The sequence below is a fragment of the Cryptococcus depauperatus genome, chromosome 1 (assembly GCF_001720195.1).
Source record: "Cryptococcus depauperatus CBS 7841 chromosome 1, complete sequence".
In the NCBI taxonomy this organism is placed as follows: Eukaryota; Fungi; Basidiomycota; class Tremellomycetes; order Tremellales; family Cryptococcaceae; genus Cryptococcus; species Cryptococcus depauperatus.
This window is the reverse complement of record NC_089468.1, coordinates 2,644,649-2,661,786: the sequence shown is the minus strand read 5'-3', so window position 1 is coordinate 2,661,786 and position 17,138 is coordinate 2,644,649. Positions and strand designations below refer to the sequence as shown.

The window sequence follows — 17,138 nt, the reverse complement described above, 5'->3', positions numbered from 1 at the left end:
TTTGACTAAGGGGCTTTTCGGCAAACCATAGCCGACTTGGCCATGCTTGGAATGCCATTCCACAGAATAGATTAGTGGTAACCTCAACTGACTCCAAGTCACCGACTTTTGCCTCCATGTCAACTTTCTGCCAAAACTTAGACCGAAAATGGAACTGCGACGAAGAGCCAACAGCCCAATGAGATGGAAGATTTAAGAGTGGTCCTTGTTCTATCTCTTGTTTGACTGCTTCTTGTACCACTTTTGCAGCGATAAGCTTGTTTTTGTGAATTGAAAACGTATTTTGGGCTTGAACTTTGAATTTTGAAACTCAGCTGAAAACTGACGGAAAATCCATAACCGTTGCAAGTGTATGTCAGAGTGATCACCACATTCTGGTCAAGACGAGAAGGAGATACCAAGAAACGTATTCTCTAAATCCTTTTTCACTTGATGTCGTTTTGTCAGTGTCTGCGCAGTTCCAGCCGCCAAGGTATCTCATATAATGCCTTGACTTGCTAAGGAATGCTGGTGGATGGGAGCTTCAGATGCCTTGAGGCCTTTGTGCTTGTCTTCAATCGACCACTAGTTTGCGTTCCATAGCGTTGGCTGCCCAATCTACTCTGCGAGCACTCCATCTTTCCTCAATCGTCCATTGACTTGCTCTCTCAACGATGCAAAAAATATCTATCTTGAAACAACCAGCTCGACAGCGTTGGATTGTTGGGCACAAGAGATGCAGAATGGTCAGCGTTTGCGTTTGCTAAATTGTAAGACATTGAAGAGCAAAGACCTAAAAGAGATGATTTTGATATCGTCTAGTATATATTCAAAATCTGAATTAATTTATTTTTTAAATATATATACAAAAATAATTTATATTTAATTCGACGCGTCTTCATTTTACAGATTTCAAGCTACGTCTTTTTTATTTTGAATCTTTTATTTCATTACTTTACACTTTTCTTGTATATATACAATGTCTCGTCCATCTTCATCTTCAACGCACCTCCCAATCGCTCCCACAGTTCCACCAGCGCTCCATTCACTCGCAAACCCTGCTCCGGTACTCATAGATGCTCAGCTACCTGGATATCTCTTACCTTGCGTGCTGGATCTGCTGAGAGAATCTTCTAAACGTCAAGTAATGAAGAGAAGGGCAGAAGAAGAACAATTGAGGAATGAAGGACTGTTACCGCTGCAGAGCGAGAATGAACCTGAAGAAGCAGCTGTGGTAGAGGAGGAGCTGGCCAAGAGGATCGAAAGGATTGGGATCATGGTAGGCGGGTATATTGCAGAGAAGTACGTCTGTAGCTGTTATTGAGACATTGGATATGTTTAATGCCAGGTTTTTAGGCTGACACTGGCTCGTCCACCTCTTGTGACACATCTTGATATCATCAAGTTTATTTGCAAAGACCTTTTCCTTCATGTATACAGCAAGCAGATTGATAATCTTCGAACAAATCATCGTGGCATATATGTCTTGCAATCTCATTCCTTTCCTCCACTGGCTCCAATGTCATCTTGTAAAGGGTCGGCAAGTGATATGGAAGCCGCCAAAACTGTATGTACCGTCTGTTGCGCTGTGAAGGTGTGGACGGAGCTGATGGGTAATGGCAGCACTTGTTGTTTCCGCAAGCGTTGATGCAAGGAGCCCTCTACAGACTGGGTCTCAACGCTCATGTCTCTGCCGAATCAGCTGGTCTACCACAATGTGAGTATTCGTTTGACTCGTTCTCATATACCAACACACATTCTAGGTACGTTTCAAATTCGTACTCTGAAATCTCCGACCATTTCAGCAACACCTAGCATCGGTGGTGCACCCAACCTTGCGCACCAGTCTCAGAACCAATCTGGTCCACCTCCTTTATCGACTGTGGGAAGTGTTGCTACGAGTGTAGGGGGAAGCGCGAGTACAGGGCCAGGTATCGGAAGTGGATAAGACGAAGGTGAACCAGACCAAATTGTAGAGTGATGGTCAAATGAGTATGATTCATGCATACATTACACTCGCTTGCAAAGTCCAAAATAGTATGAGTCAAACAACTGGAATGTGTATTCTGCAATGAGAGATGAAGAATCTCCACAAGGATTGTGTTTGTCTTCTGCTTGTATTCTTATCAGTCCACCCTCCTAGATCACCAACATTCTGTCCCGTCATCCGTCCCACATTCTCCTCTGATATCATGGATATCTAACCCCTACCCATCATCTTCATAAGTTGACTCATGTCTAAGAAAGCAACCATTAGCTCACATGCCATCATATCGTCTAGAAAACATATACCAGGCATCCCTCCCATGGACTTCATCATCTCTTGCATCTGGTTCATATCAGGCATGCCACCACCGCCCATCATGTTCTTCATCATGTTTCCAAAATCCATTCCGCCCATACCAGGGGCACCACCCCCCATGCCAGGCATAGTCCCACCCATCATCTCTTGCATCATCTTTTGCGCACCCTGAGGACCAGCCGCACGGAGTTTGCGAACAAGCTCTGGTGGCATAGCTTTACGCATAGCCTCTATTTGAGCAGGAGAAGGTTGACCATTGAGACCTAGAGGTTTGCCCCCAGCAGCAGCTTGCATCTTTTGCATGGCAGACATCCTGCATAGAGCCAATTAGTTTTCAAGACTTTGCCTTCGCACCAGACAAGTGTGAACGTACCATCCGTTTTGGCCGCCAGCTTGCTTAGCCATACCGGCCATCATCCTGACTTGCACCAGTAATTCCTCCACTTCTCGCAGACTTGTTCCACTTCCTCTAGCCACACGAAGTGCTCGTCTGTTGAGACCCACAGCGTTACCTTGTTTATCATATGTTACGAAAATGCCGCCGTTGGAATCAAGCTCGTCAGCTCGCATGGCATCGGTGATGTAAATCATCCTTTTGAGTTTTGCGCCAGCTTCTTCTTCGTTACCTCCCTCCATCATTCCAGCTGGTAAACCTGGAATCATGGAAGCAAGCTTGGATAGAGATCCCCTAAAACAACATAAACGAGAAATCTGGTGAGGCGTAAGACAAGCTTACATGTTCATAATATTTGATAACTGTTCTCGCCAGTCACGGATTGAGAATTTACCTTGTTCAAGGTTCTTTACAAAGTCTTTTTGTCTTTCAGGATTTACACGGGTCATATCTTGTCTACGTGGATGGTGATCAGCAAAGTATAACCCTTGGCGAAAACAGCTTACACATGTTCAAGGAAGCCTTGGAAATCACCTCTACCCAAGAGTTTGTTGATGAATGGTGCCGGAGAGAATCGTTCAAGGTCATTCAAATGTTCACCAACACCAAGAAAAATGATGGGGGTTTTTGTTGCGGCGACACTATAAACATTTCAGCTTGTGAACGTCTAAAAATGAGTCACCTAAACACACGCTGAGATGGCACCACCGCCTTTGGCATGACCGTCCAATTTGGTCACAATAATCGCTCCAAAATCTGCCGAATCCTTGAATGCTTTTGATTGAGCCTCTGCTGCCTGGCCAATGGAGGCATCAAGCACCATAATGGTCATATCTGGTCTGACAGCAGAGGATATGTTGACCATCTCTTCAAAAAGCTCAGATTCTTGTTTGTGACGACCAGATGTATCGACAATGATAACTTCAAACCGTTCTTTTCTAAACTTTTCAACACCCAAGGAAGCAATAACCACTGGATCTGTCTCTGTGTAGCTACCGTAAAAGGGTATCTTCGCCTTGGTGGCATTCCTACATAACCGATTAGAGGGATTCCATGGCCAGACACAATACATACTGTTTCAGTTGATCAAAAGCACCAGCTCGGAAAGTATCGGCACAAACAAGACATGTTTTAAAACCACGTCTCGAGTAGTGGACTGCAAGTTTTGTACATGTTGTTGTTTTGCCAGCACCCTGACTTGATGTCAGATACTGGTGCTAAATGGAGAACGTCCAAGGCCTACCTGAATACCAACGGCCATTATAACATTTGCTCTGCCCTTGACTAGCTTGTAAGGCTCTGTTCCGGGATCCACTAGCGCCACAATTTCATCAAAGACAGCTTTTTGGACAGCATTTTTCTTGTTCGCTTCACTTCCTCCTGTCTTTTCTGCTTCTTCGAGATGCTTTTTTACCTGTACAAAGATTAACGAAAAATATGTTTTACTGCTTTCTATCTTACCTTGGCTTTCACCTTGCTTCTCAAAGACGCAACGAGTTTCACATTAACATCTGCTTCCAACAACGCCGAACAAAGCTCTTTAAGAGCTGCATCGATAACCTAAGAAGGGCATCAATAATTATCATATTTGACGGTAAATTACCATACCGAATCGTCCACAACATTCGCGCGAGTGATCTGGTTCAAAGCCCCAGTAAGTCTTGTCCCCAGGTCAGCCAAAACCATGCTAAATATATTATCGCGATATATGAGTTGAAAGTAAAAGTTGTGAGATGGATACCATTTCGAAAGACGAAAGTCGTGAAGGAGGAAGACGTGTCCGGACTGGGTGCCACCCAAGACTAAATGTCCGAAAATCATGCCTTCCAGTCGCCGATATGCGGGACTTTGCACACATCTTGAATCGAATTTCATCTTTATTTGCCATTATTCTTTTGCATCTATAACTATCCGCTACTCAAATATTATTTTTCGGGAACATTCTTGATTGTGCATCTTCAAGCGACTGCAGTGTGCTCTATTTACAATGGGTATGTCTTCTTTTGTCGCCAAACAGAGTACTAGCTGATGGTGTGGCAGGTATTCCAAAGGTTGGTACTCCTGCAGCCACAGGAGATTTGCTATTGACAGCTCGATAGTTTTTTAGGTGGATCTCAGAGAGATATCCACTTACCTCTCAATTGATTACATACAACTCCATACCCACATTTGACAATCTCTAGTACGTCACTTTACTTTGTTGCCAAATGACAGATTCTAACTTTGACTATAGTCTGGACATGGCAGGTTTCCTTGATACTGTTGCTCATCTTTATGCTAATTTTTACTCAGAATGGTATCATTCATAATTGTTCTCATCCTCCATCGTCAGAGAATGATCCTCATTTTCGGATAACGGAAGAACAAATGATCATTGCAATCTTCACATACATTGATCATTTATTCACCAAGATCAAACCCAGAAAGGTGTTTTTCATGGCCATCGACGGTGTAGCTCCTCGTGCCAAGATGAATCAGCAACGAAGTAGACGTTTCAGAACTGCAAGAGATGCTCGGGAGCAACGAGAAACGGCAGAGAGAAATGGTGAAAAGCTGCCTGAAGAGAAGGCTTTTGATTCCAACGCTATTACGCCTGGTGGGTTGTCTTGATGATTGATTGACAAAGGTACCTATATTTCTCTAGGTACACCGTTCATGGCAAAATTATCACAACATCTCAAATACTACATCCGCAAACGAATATCCGAAGATGCCGATTGGCAGGGTATCAAGGTCATTTTCAGTGGTCATGATGTTCCCGGGGAGGGCGAACACAAAATCCAAGAATTTATTCGCTTAAGCAAAGCACAATCAGACTACAATCCTAATACTAGACATTGCCTATATGGACTTGACGCCGACTTAATAATGTTGGGTCTTTTAAGTCATGATCCTCATTTCTGTCTGTTACGTGAAGAGGTCACTTTTGGACGCAAGTCAAAAAGGACTACAGAGTAATTCGTCCCATCCTTATGTTCAGCGAGAAGCTAACTTAAAACAAGACTCGCCAACACAAACTTTTTCCTTCTCCATCTTTCTCTAATGCGAGAGTATCTTGATCTTGAATTTTCCTCTCTGTCGTCTCAACTCTTGTTCGAGTATGATCTTGAACGCATCATTGATGATTTTATCTTAATGGCCATCTTTGTTGGAAACGACTTTTTGCCACATCTACCAGACTTGCATATCAATGAAGGTGCTTTGGAGAGAATTTGGGGTATTTATAAGGAGATTTTACCTACAATTGACGGTTATCTCAATGAACATGGGACCATTTCGTTGCCTAGATTGCAGGTATTACTAGACAAGCTGTCGGAATTTGAAATTAAGAGATTCGAAGATGATCTGGCAGATCAGGTGCATTTTCAAGGATCGCATACTAAAGATACTACCACTATTGAGAGAGCAAGAAAAAAAGGAAGAAAAGGTAAGTTACTGCCTTATGCTCCTATCTAAAGAGAGTTTTCGAAATGATTGAGTATTGACCCCTGTCAGTCATCACTAGGGAGCAACAGAAGATTCTCAACAAACTTCGGAGTTTCATACAAAATCATCAAAAAGATCCCAAATCTACCGACTGTCTCAAGCTTATAGACACTAAGGATAAACGCGATAATGCGTTCGTTCAAGAACTCGCTGACGAGTTACATCTTCACACCTCATGGGACGAGGTCGATGATTATGGTCAAAATCTGATTATTTGCACTTTCAACATAGAGGGCGTATCTGAAAACGAAAGTACTGACGATGAAAACGGCAATGAGGAGAAAGAGAGCGATGAAGAAAATGAAGGGGATCTTGCAGCTCAAAGAGTCTTTCAGAAATGGAGCAAAGCTGCTGTCGTTGACAGTTACCCTGAAGATGTTGACAAGTCAATGAATGAAATATTAAAAGAAGCCATGGATGGACTCAAAAGAACGTATTACCGTGTGAGCTCATCTTACATCGCAAATTCAAGAAACAAACATTGACAAGGTGCAGGATAAACTCGAGATTAGCTATGATGATTCTACTCAGTTGTACGAACTTGCTTATCACTACATTGAGGGTCTACAATGGATTCTCAACTATTACTACAAAGGCGTCTGTAGTTGGGGTTGGTTCTACAAACACCACTATTCCCCCCGTATTACCGGCAAGTCCTTTTATATTTGGTGCTGCTTTCTTGCGCTGAGACTGTTCTACAGATTTAAAAATGATATCCGACATGAAGTTCAATTTTGACTTCGGAAAACCCTTCACCCCCTTTCAACAGCTTATGGGTGTACTTCCTGCTGATAGTCAAGAGCATGTACCTCTTGCGTACAGAGTAAGCAAACGTTTTGCTAGGTACGATATGTTTCACTGAAGAGTGACATAGGACCTCATGTATGAGGATACCTCTCCGATTTTAGATTTCTATCCTCGTAACTTTGATTTGGATATGAACGGGAAAAAACAAGACTGGGAAGCTGTCGTGAAAATCCCCTTCATCGACCAAGACAGGTTACTGAAAGCAATGTCTGGTAATTACTGTATTATTATGCCAATGAAGAATGCTACTAACTTCTTTTCAGCTCGGGATGTACGGTTGACGTCAGAAGAGAGAGATAGAAACAAATCAGGCGTGCTCAGCACCCAATTTTCGTTTGATCCTACTTGCGAAGATACTTACCCCTCTTCTCTCTCAGGCGTCTTCCCTGAGCTTGTTCGATGTCGATGTCGTGCCTCCGAGTTCCGTCTACCGACTCTCGGTGATGATGTTGAGCTGATTTTTGGATTATTGGATGGGGTTCACCTCGGTGCTTCTGCATTAGCTGGCTTTCCATCTTTGCAGACTCTTCCTCACTATGGTGCTCTTGGGTACCATGGTGTCAATGTGTTCCAGTCTGAGAGCAAGAATCAGTCAATGATAATCACAATCACTGGCAAACAAGAGACCTTCAAGACTTCCGAAATTGCACAGGCCACTATAGGTCAAAAAACTTACCATTCTTGGCCTTACCTTCAAGAAGGTCTTGTTGTTGCTGTCTCAGACGATATGTTTAAATATGAGATGCACCGGATTGGCAAGGCCAACAAGATTGTTGCTAGCCCACTACAGGATGCGGGACGCTGGCGCAGACAAGCAGATGGAGTTGAAAGGCATTATTCCAAACGGTGCGGTGTCATTATCGGCGCTGTGGAAATTATGTTACATGTCCGGCCATTGAAAGGTGAAATGACCACATTGTGTTAAACATTTGACCACATTTTGACAAACAAACAGGGCTAAAACATCTCGATACAGGAGCGTTGGTAAAAAACTATGAAACTGCGGATAAGGAAATCGTGCAAGCCTATCAAATGTCAGTATCGCAAGTCACGTTTGAGGACGAACGATATTTGGTGGGCCTTGTCTTTTTGTATTCTGCTTCGAGGTTATTGACAAACGATTAGGAGCAAGCTCCTCCTGATTTGACGATCGACTATCCTGTTGGAGAAAAAGTCGTTTTCTTAGGAGCAATGATGTATGGTTATGCTGCCCAAGTAACAGCTATCAACGAGGGGAAGCAGACTCTAGATGTCGTGTGCGCTGTAGGTGATGATGTTTGTGTTGAATCAATTATTCATGACATGAACTAGGCTTTTGATAATGAAGACCAAGAAAATGTTGAGTTTATGAAGCTAGTCGCCCATCGTCCTAGTGGTGTTTGGTATCCAGCTCCTGTACTCTGTAAACGCCTGGGAATATCCGCACTCGCTCTTTCTCGCATAACATCAACTCTGCTTGTACAACTAGAAGATGGTTCTAGAACCAATATCGGACTTCCACTCAAATTTGAGTCCAAAGGCCTGAAGGTTCTTGGCTATACCAAGAGAAATGACCGAGGCTGGGAGTACAGTGAATTGGCAGCGCAAAAACTTGGAGCATACAAGCAGGCTTTCCCCGAGGTTTTTAAACACTTGGAGGCTAGAGGTGGTGACATGGTTAAGAGTAAAACACTCTGTCCGTCCTCAAAAGATCCAGACAGCGTGATCAAGGAGATGAAGAAATGGTGCAAGGATAACGATGTTACAGATCTAGAAACGGTATCCCTTTTTGCAGATCAACTGGAGAAGGTTAGGCTCAACATTTCCAAATTGTCATTCTGCTGACAGTACCTGATAGGAGACTTGCGAGGCGATTGATAAACTAGCCAAAAATTTTAACTCCTACAAATCTCTTCAAAAGATCAAGAAGCGGCTTCTTAGAGATGTCCCTCGTCAATCCTTGCTTAAACCTGTGCAAGCAATTTACCGCTTGCAAGGTCAAGTCTTCAGCATTGGTCATCGTGTGGTTATGGTGCATGACCCTGCAGCGGGTGGTGTGCCAACTGGCATGAAAGGTGTTGTTGTCGGTCTAGGGATGACAAGCATTGACGTAATATGGGATACAGCTTTTATGGGCGGCACCACTCTTCAAGGCAGATGTTCCGAGTATAGAGGATCAAGCGTACCGTTCTGGTCATCCCTCAACTTGACGCGAAGGCAGTTTCAGGTTATGGAGAACACTGGGCCGAGGGTCGTGCCCGAAGGTACTTTTCAACCTCAACTCGGACCACGTCCCGCTGTCCAAGGCTTGCATTATCAATCCTCCGTCCCTGCTCGCCAACCTTCACTTACTTCTAGGCCTTTTGCTGTCCCCACTCATAATCTACGGAATGGAGGAGTACAATCTTCTCCTCAGAAAAGCACTATCATTGGCGCGAATGGTCATCTGCACTACAGTGGAGCCGCGAAGAGTCAGAAACCAGAAACAGAAACGACTCAGGCTCAAAATGTTGATCGCGAAGATAAGTTAGCGAAGCTACTTGGAGGAATCAGTGGATTGAGTGTGAAGAAGACGTCTACAATGATCGGTGGAGCGTCTACTGGGCCTAGACACCATCAAGGAGTTACTCAATCACCGGTTGATATTGATACTGAAATTCATCGGCTTCATACTGAGCCTGCCAACCTTCATCAGAGTGCGATTTCCAAGCCCGGTATCGGTGCCGCCCGAGGACGAGGCGGGGTAAGAGGCAATCATGTTGCCCGTGGGAGAAACGTGCCTCGTGGTACTCCCGTAATCCACCATAATGCTCCTAGGGGCAGAGGCAGGCCCCAGGATGCTGCCGGACGTGGCGGTCCATTAGCCAGAGGAAGAGGACGAGGAAGAGGGGGAATGCCTGCAACTACAGAGGCATAGGGAGCGATTAATCGGATAATGCTCGAATGAGATTTCAGCGAAAACAAAGAGCGTGTATAGTCAAGGATTGGTATACATGTTGTATTTACATGACAGAAATCATTCCATCCAAGAGAATGCATAGTGATTTGTGTTGAAGTAGAATAGAGAGAGATGCAAGTCTCAATGTTATGCGCCTCTTCTCGGAGATTTCCGGCGTTATGACGCGTGCTGTTAGATGGAGTTTTCAATCGTCAGCGTCACTTATGCACTCAAGCAAATTGTTTTTGTTTTTGTTTTTATCTTTATCTTTTACCATTCATCTCTTTCCATCTCTTTTCACTGCTTTTTTCAAATTCACAAAATAACTACGCGTCGCAGCTGTGCACTATAGCCAGGAAAGATCCGATAGATCAAAGATAACCTGGCCAGTCAATCAAGTCTTTGATCACTTAACGCTTTCTCTGTCCATCCTTTCCTCAAAGCTACTCGAAACGATTAACAAGCGTCATGTCAGCCAACGATGATTTGGACGCATGGATTACTCAACTGATGCAATGCAAGCCTCTCAGCGAGTCAGAGGTGAAGAAACTATGCGACAAGGTGAGTCTGAGGCAATTTTGTATTGGAGCAAAATGACAATCGCGGTGTTTGTTGGATAAAGGAAGTGATGGCTGGCATTCATTGGTCATGGCCGAAACGAACGTTGTGCGTTGGTGTCGCTTGCCATACTCTGTATACCAAGACGCCAGGCTCGCGTTCATGGATATTTGGGACGAGTGATACAGCAAACGGTGATAACGGCAGCGTCGCTCTTGCATCTGTGTAATATCTTCCTTTCTTGCAATTTCTCATTTTGAGCTGCTTCGAATTCGATACAGAGCGGTTGGATTGCTACTGGCGAAGCGTTCTAGATTAGCTAACCATTGTTTCTTTGCTATTTGATCACCCCCCCCTGCGACTTTGTTTGCATTGTATTCTATAGGCAAGAGAAATCTTGATGGAGGAATCGAATGTTCAGCCTGTACGATGCCCTGTGACAGTTTGCGGTGACATTCATGGACAGTTTGTAAGTTGAAGTTGATACGACTTGCGCACAGACATATTGACGTGTTGAAGCATGACCTCTCTGAGCTTTTTAGAATTGGCGGCAACTCACCAGACGCCAACTACCTTTTTATGGGTGACTATGTTGATCGAGGATATTACTCTGTTGAAACAGTCACTCTTTTGGTTGCGTTAAAATTGCGATACCGAGACCGAGTGACCATCCTGCGAGGAAATCACGAGTCAAGACAGATTACGCAAGTTTACGGCTTTTATGATGAGTGTTTGAGGAAATACGGAAACGCAAACGTGTGGAAGTTTTTCACCGACCTGTTTGATTACTTGCCTTTGACTGCTTTGATTGATAACCAAGTACGTGCCAGGCAGAAGGAGATTATTGCCAGTAATGACACTCTTTATAGATTTTCTGCCTTCATGGTGGCTTGTCGCCTTCAATTGACACTCTAGATCATATTCGATCCATTGACCGTATTCAAGAAGTACCTCATGAGGGTCCAATGTGTGACCTTTTGTGGTCAGACCCAGATGACAGATGTGGATGGGGTATTAGTCCTCGAGGAGCCGGATATACTTTTGGACAAGACATATCAGAGGCATTTAGTAAATACTTATTCAGAATAATTTTCTGTAAACTGACACAAAGAAGACCATAACAATGGGCTCACACTGGTAGCGCGGGCACATCAACTGGTCATGGAAGGCTTTGCTTGGTCACAGGAACGCAACGTTGTCACTATCTTCTCTGCACCAAATTACTGCTATCGATGTGGCAACCAGGCTGCTATACTCGAAGTAGATGATGCTCTCAAATACACCTTGTGAGTTCATTCCAAACCTTGTCAATGTCGTACGCATTGATATTAACGGCTATCAGTTTGCAATTTGATCCTGCCCCAAGAGCTGGGGAACCTCTTGTTACCCGACGACCTCCAGACTATGTATGTGTAATTGCGCTTGTTAAATCACACTAACGATTCTTTAGTTCCTCTAAATACGTGAAACTGTTCTTCATCCTTATTTATTCATTCTTACAGTATTCTTCTCTTCTTAACTCTGTTCTTTTCTCATGACAATATAAAGTCTTTGCGAATACGACATACCCCGGGCTCGTCATGTCAATCTGTATCTGTTATACCGATATGAACACAACGGATCTATAAGTTATAACTTTTGTGTTGACGTGTAAATTTGGAGTTGCAATAAAAGGTAGAAGGATGGACAAGTAGCAAGACTTATACACTGGGACCAATGCGCCGAGGCATGCAGATTGCTTGACCAATATACATGCTATAACTATAAATTGTCATGCTAATATCCAATGTGGATTTGACATGGCTTGTGCTTGTGGTACTCGGTGTGCGTGAACATCAAAACATTGGGATGTCTAGTCGGTCATTTATACAAGAAATTTTGAAACATCTTATGTACGTTACAAACATTATGGTAATGCCAAGTGGGAAACTATGCTATAAATGTCCATTTTCAGCTTACTATTTGACTTTTTGTTCTGTTGGATGTTCTTGGAGTAGAAAAATCGTCGGACCATTCGACAGACTTCCTCGTCCAGCTTGAAGGTGGACTTCCTGGATATCTTTCCATTTCTTTTCCCTGCCTCGATTTCTCGAGCCTCTTTTGAGCCTGCTTCTCCATCGATTCATGCAGTTCAATCCGTTCACGTTCAGCCAACAATCCCCTAAATACCCCTGATGATTTTTGATTCAGAACAGGACTGGATGATATTACTTCTCTTACACCAATCACCGGCGTACTATCTTGTTTGTTCCATGTCTCTTCAGTCGCACGGCCTTGTGTCTTCCATTGCATGGCACCCGCTTCCATACCGGATGATCTTAAAGCTTCAGATCTGGCAAAGAAGCGCTGTTGAGATGGCATAGCAGATGGTGGCCCAAACTCATCACCGAAAGCTGACTGTGTGCCAGTGCCGTAGCTGTAACAGGCTTCTCCTCCGCCTCCTGTATCACTTTGTATTCGCTGCCCCATGCTTGAAAACGGATGAAACATCCCCGGAAAGTAAGGGTAACCAGTTGTTTGTGGAAAACCGTAGTTCAAAGGCATTCCATTTCCCATGGTTAGAACGTGCTGTGGAAACATGGAAAAGGGAGGCATTGGGAAAGGAGCAAAGGGAACAGAGGTGTTGTGAGTGCTAATAGATGTAGATACTAAACGCTGGCGTTCCCACTCTTCTTCCGAGACACGATACGCTGCCGCCATGTACTGCATCTGCCATTGCTGTTTTTGCCATGTACTGTTAAATTAATGTTAGTAAATTCAAAAAGGTCAAGACTGCAGTCTCACAGATATTCTTCGGAAGACATGCTCTGCATATCGGACATAGTTTGATGCTCTTGCATAAGCATTCGAGCTTGGACAGGTGGATCATATGGGGACGAGTGTCTCATAGTCCCCTCTGATTGCCTTCGCTGTCGAAGAGTTGGCGGCGAGAACTAGATTATAGAGTGAGCCGCTACAAAATAGGAGAACTTATCGTTAATATGAAAGCCTTACTTGATCATTATTCGATTCCCGGCTATTCCCAGTTTTTGACGTCGCTAAGCCGTTGACAATACTGACACTGTTTCTGTCCAGAGCATCTCTGTTCTGGGTACTAATTATACTTCTTAATTGCAAATTTTTCTTTTCCGGATTACCAAACTTGACCTGCATTCTTGTGGGGGAAGGGAGAGAGGTTCGGCCAGACGTTGATGTAGATGTCGAAGATGCTGTAGAAGATATTTCAGTCTTGCGAGAGGAAATGGAAGATCGTGTGTCTGACAAATGGTTGTACATGGTTTTAGGAGGGGGGCTTACAGAAGGTCTAAGATCAATAAGAGGCTTGCGTCTCTGAGGTGAGCTTGTAGATTTGTTACTCGCTGTTGCGACGCTAGTAGGGGGAGTGGGAAACGAGCTTGGCCATACAGGCATTTTTCGTGGAGCGGTTATCGTTGAAGACACCGAAGAGCGGTGCTTTACATTCTGTAAAGGCTCATCATCGTCTTCGCTACCACCTTCTTGAAGCCATCCACTCATGCTTGCGTTTTTTGTCTGGGTAGCTGCAATGGGTGATGAAACAGCGCGGTTCTGGCAGATAGGTCGCTGGTGATCTCCAAGTGCCCGTCTAGTAGACTGGTGAGATAGAGAAGTCGTCGTTTCGGATATTTGACAACGCTTTGACACGTCTGCTTGATCTTTGGTTTCAATACCGCTATGCTGCTTTGAGGACGTTTTCTGACCATGCGTAACCTTGTTGGGGATAAGGATTGATCCTGAAGGAGGCTGCCGGCTGACTGGCGTCGAATCACTGGTTGTTGTAGAAGACTCCAAATCTCCTGTAGTTGCGAGGGGTAAATTGTCATCTGTTTTGAGCCTCTTGAAGGTAGACTTCTGCGTGCGCGGTGCAGAGGTTGCTACACCTGCAAGCCTTTCGGAAAGCGGGGAACGGAAACTCTCTATTCCTATACGTGCAGCCCCTAACGTAGATGCCTGATGGTCTGGTGACACATGATTATGCCCGCCCAATACCCCTTCATCATAAGTCATCTTCGTTGGCGACTCTACTTCATCCCCGCCCAATATTCTCAGCGAATTGGCCGCTAACACTGGATCGAATCCATCTTCACCAGATGATTGGCTGCCCCACAATCCTGAAAGGTACTTTATCGGTTCTTCCAATAAAGATTTTCGCTTCTTTTGCGTGACAGGCAACGCGGCAAAGTTGGAGTCATTCATTGCCTGGCGGGATTGAGTTTCAAGAGGAGGTTTTGGAGGGGTGTCTGGCATTAGATCAGGTGGCAATGGCAAGTTTATGCAAGTAAGTGTTGGTGACAGCTCGGCACTATGCTGCAATGGGGGAAGAGCGCGATCATTGGCGTTAGGAGGCTGATTACCGTTGAGGTGTGTCTGCGCGCCAGGCAGTGGTTTGGCGATAGATAACGAAGAAGGGGAAGGACTATCTCCGGAATCAAGTCTCGACTTGAATTGGTGTACATATACGGATTGCGATGTTGAGGGCATTGGTGTCTGGGTCGCAACGAATCTTGGAAAATAGCTACCCTCAATAGGATTCTCAACAGGGGGAGAGGAAGGCTGCGATAACTTTTGTTGTTTCATAGCAGCCAAATCTGATGATGGAATATGATTAGAAGTGGAGCTTGCATATACAGGGAGCCCAAGGCCACTAGATTGAGAGACGACAGGTATCTGACTTTGAGGGGGACTCCTAGTTGGGTCGCTTTCCGGACTGGTAGGCCGTCTATTTTTAACTACGAAGCCACTTGATGTTTTATTGTTATCTTTGTTATGAGGGCTTGAAGAATTGTTTAACCGTCCTTGGTGCAAGATCAAATCTCTTTCAGTAGATTTCGGTGCTAGCGCAAGCAAACTCTGTCTGTCCTTACCAATGTCATCGAGGCTCAATCCTCGCATACTAGACAGAGACAATGTACTTTTCTGCTTTGATAGCCTATCACACATAGTTTGGGAAGCCCGACGAACACCTAGAGGGATATCATCATCGTCTTCATCTAGGCACATTTCATGCCCAATGTCGCTGTGTGTTGAGACAATGGGAGCACTAGGACGTCGAAGACCTTTTTTGAATGCCGCAACGCTGACTCTGTTTGGATTCGGAGAGTTTAAGACGTCATCCACAGAGGTCAGTGAGTGGGCCATGCTAGAAGGTCGAGATAGAGGTATAGGTCGAATTGGACGAGTCAGAGATTGCAGAGATTGCGATGTAGGGAGCGCAGTAGGAGATTTTCTGCCATCATCATTGAGAACGGCAGGCTGGTCATGACCCAAAGCAACAACAGACTCTCGCTTGACATGGGTCAAGTATCCCTCGAGATCTCCTACGTCGGACATCCCTGAGATGTGGCGGAACCCAGTGAGCTGAAACGACCCCTCCTCATCCATCTCAGGAGATTTGCTTGCTGTTCGAGGAACAGTACGACTCAAACGATTAAAAAGAATTGATGAGGAAGGACGTCTCGATTGCTGTGGGCGGGTTAGGGCAGCATTTGGGGGAGTGGCTAGACTGGTCAAATCCCCAGTTGCTGATGAAGATGTGAGTCCGTTGGGAGTTGGTGGTTCAGACTAGCCTCGTTTGTGAGAAAAACGATAGTGAGTAGCCATGAAACTCACCCTATCAAATGGAATCAAGTCGTCTGTAGCTTTTGAGTGTCGTTCTTTCTTTCCACTCTTCCAAAACTTGTACTTCTTTTCAGCTGACTCCAAAACCTCAATTTCCTCTTCTGTTATAGTGGTACCTGTCTGTTGCAAATCCTCATTTTTGTTTTCAGGTGTGACATCTTGACTATTTATTATAACCAAAGAGTCATCTTCGGGTGTCGAAGGAGCAACGATATACACATTACATCCTTGAGAGGGCGTGTTTTGGACAGAAGATTTGGCTGGTCGCATCAGCTCCCCTATATCTTGTAGCCAGCTTGAGCCTGATGCCTTCCGTTCTCGTATATGTCCAGTCTCAAAACTCAACTGTCCGAGTAAGCCTCCTTGCATGGAAGATTCGCCCGATGATCGATCACCATGTGTCCTCTGATGTTCCGCACTATCGCTATCTTCTATAGAGGCAGCTAGATGGCTTTGAGAAGTGGTATTTTGAAGCTGTTTTTGAAGCTGTTCCTGAGATCCGTCTTTTGTGGAAGACGCGATCGCGCTGGCTGAGCCTCTGGCAGGCTCAACTTTTGACAACCAGTGTGGTGGCAATGGAGGGATGTCGAGATCATCATACCTTGGGCCTCCTACTACTATTGGCTTGTCCAACGTCTTCCCCTCCTCCTTGCTCTTTCGGCCAGAGATCTTCTGGACATTGGTTCCGTCATGCTTTTCCCTTTTCCATGGTCTTCGTGCTATGCGCGACGCAATAGATGTTGTAGGGGACAAGGGGGTGAAGCCTGGTGAACTAGGCGTTGTCGATGGTAAATGTGTTGTTGAGTCTACAGTCAATGAAAACGATTGCTCTCCTGCTGCTGTGGATGTCCGATGTCTTAATCGAGACAATAAGCCCATTGTTTTGCCCTTGAGACAAGAGTTGTCAAGAGTCTCTGAGTACCTTCTGTCAGATTCTCAATATCCAAACTGTACGACGACGAATTTCGCCTTTCCCTATACCTTCTACTACCGGCAATGGTTATAACCAGACAAAGGAGGAAAATGTTGAAGAGGACGTTTTTGGCCACTTCAGGTGG

The 17,138-nt window shown here is 44.7% G+C and overlaps 5 protein-coding genes across 5 annotated transcripts; 3 read left to right on the top strand and 2 right to left on the bottom strand.

Moving 5' to 3' along the window:
* Window positions 1-958: 958 nt before the first annotated feature.
* L203_101042 (uncharacterized protein) lies at window positions 959-1,927 on the top strand (the record flags this gene model as incomplete). The annotated part of the gene is made up of 4 exons (XM_066210492.1): window positions 959-1,281; window positions 1,336-1,546; window positions 1,603-1,696; window positions 1,743-1,927. 4 exons carry the CDS (start codon window positions 959-961, stop codon window positions 1,925-1,927), a joined length of 813 nt encoding a protein of 270 aa, XP_066066589.1.
* A 252-nt stretch (window positions 1,928-2,179) lies between these two features.
* Window positions 2,180-4,361, bottom strand: L203_101041 (uncharacterized protein; the record flags this gene model as incomplete). The annotated part of the gene is made up of 10 exons (XM_066210491.1): window positions 2,180-2,217; window positions 2,272-2,594; window positions 2,655-2,969; window positions 3,018-3,131; window positions 3,182-3,316; window positions 3,368-3,703; window positions 3,750-3,868; window positions 3,919-4,089; window positions 4,137-4,235; window positions 4,284-4,361. The coding sequence occupies 10 exons, from the start codon at window positions 4,359-4,361 to the stop codon at window positions 2,180-2,182; spliced, it is 1,728 nt and encodes a 575-aa protein (XP_066066588.1).
* A 681-nt stretch (window positions 4,362-5,042) lies between these two features.
* Window positions 5,043-9,864, top strand: L203_101040 (uncharacterized protein; the record flags this gene model as incomplete). Its single annotated transcript, XM_066210490.1, has 12 exons — window positions 5,043-5,271; window positions 5,320-5,629; window positions 5,678-6,102; window positions 6,171-6,604; window positions 6,657-6,810; window positions 6,863-6,984; window positions 7,036-7,180; window positions 7,232-7,870; window positions 7,924-8,042; window positions 8,094-8,231; window positions 8,280-8,756; window positions 8,806-9,864. 12 exons carry the CDS (start codon window positions 5,043-5,045, stop codon window positions 9,862-9,864), a joined length of 4,251 nt encoding a protein of 1,416 aa, XP_066066587.1.
* Window positions 9,865-10,353: 489 nt separating this feature from the next.
* On the top strand, window positions 10,354-11,902 carry L203_101039 (serine/threonine-protein phosphatase PP2A catalytic subunit; the record flags this gene model as incomplete). Its single annotated transcript, XM_066210489.1, has 7 exons — window positions 10,354-10,446; window positions 10,829-10,912; window positions 10,963-11,262; window positions 11,313-11,511; window positions 11,558-11,729; window positions 11,786-11,849; window positions 11,894-11,902. 7 exons carry the CDS (start codon window positions 10,354-10,356, stop codon window positions 11,900-11,902), a joined length of 921 nt encoding a protein of 306 aa, XP_066066586.1.
* Window positions 11,903-12,393: 491 nt separating this feature from the next.
* Window positions 12,394-16,959, bottom strand: L203_101038 (uncharacterized protein; the record flags this gene model as incomplete). Its single annotated transcript, XM_066210488.1, has 4 exons — window positions 12,394-13,177; window positions 13,228-13,376; window positions 13,438-16,023; window positions 16,072-16,959. 4 exons carry the CDS (start codon window positions 16,957-16,959, stop codon window positions 12,394-12,396), a joined length of 4,407 nt encoding a protein of 1,468 aa, XP_066066585.1.
* Window positions 16,960-17,138: the final 179 nt, after the last annotated feature.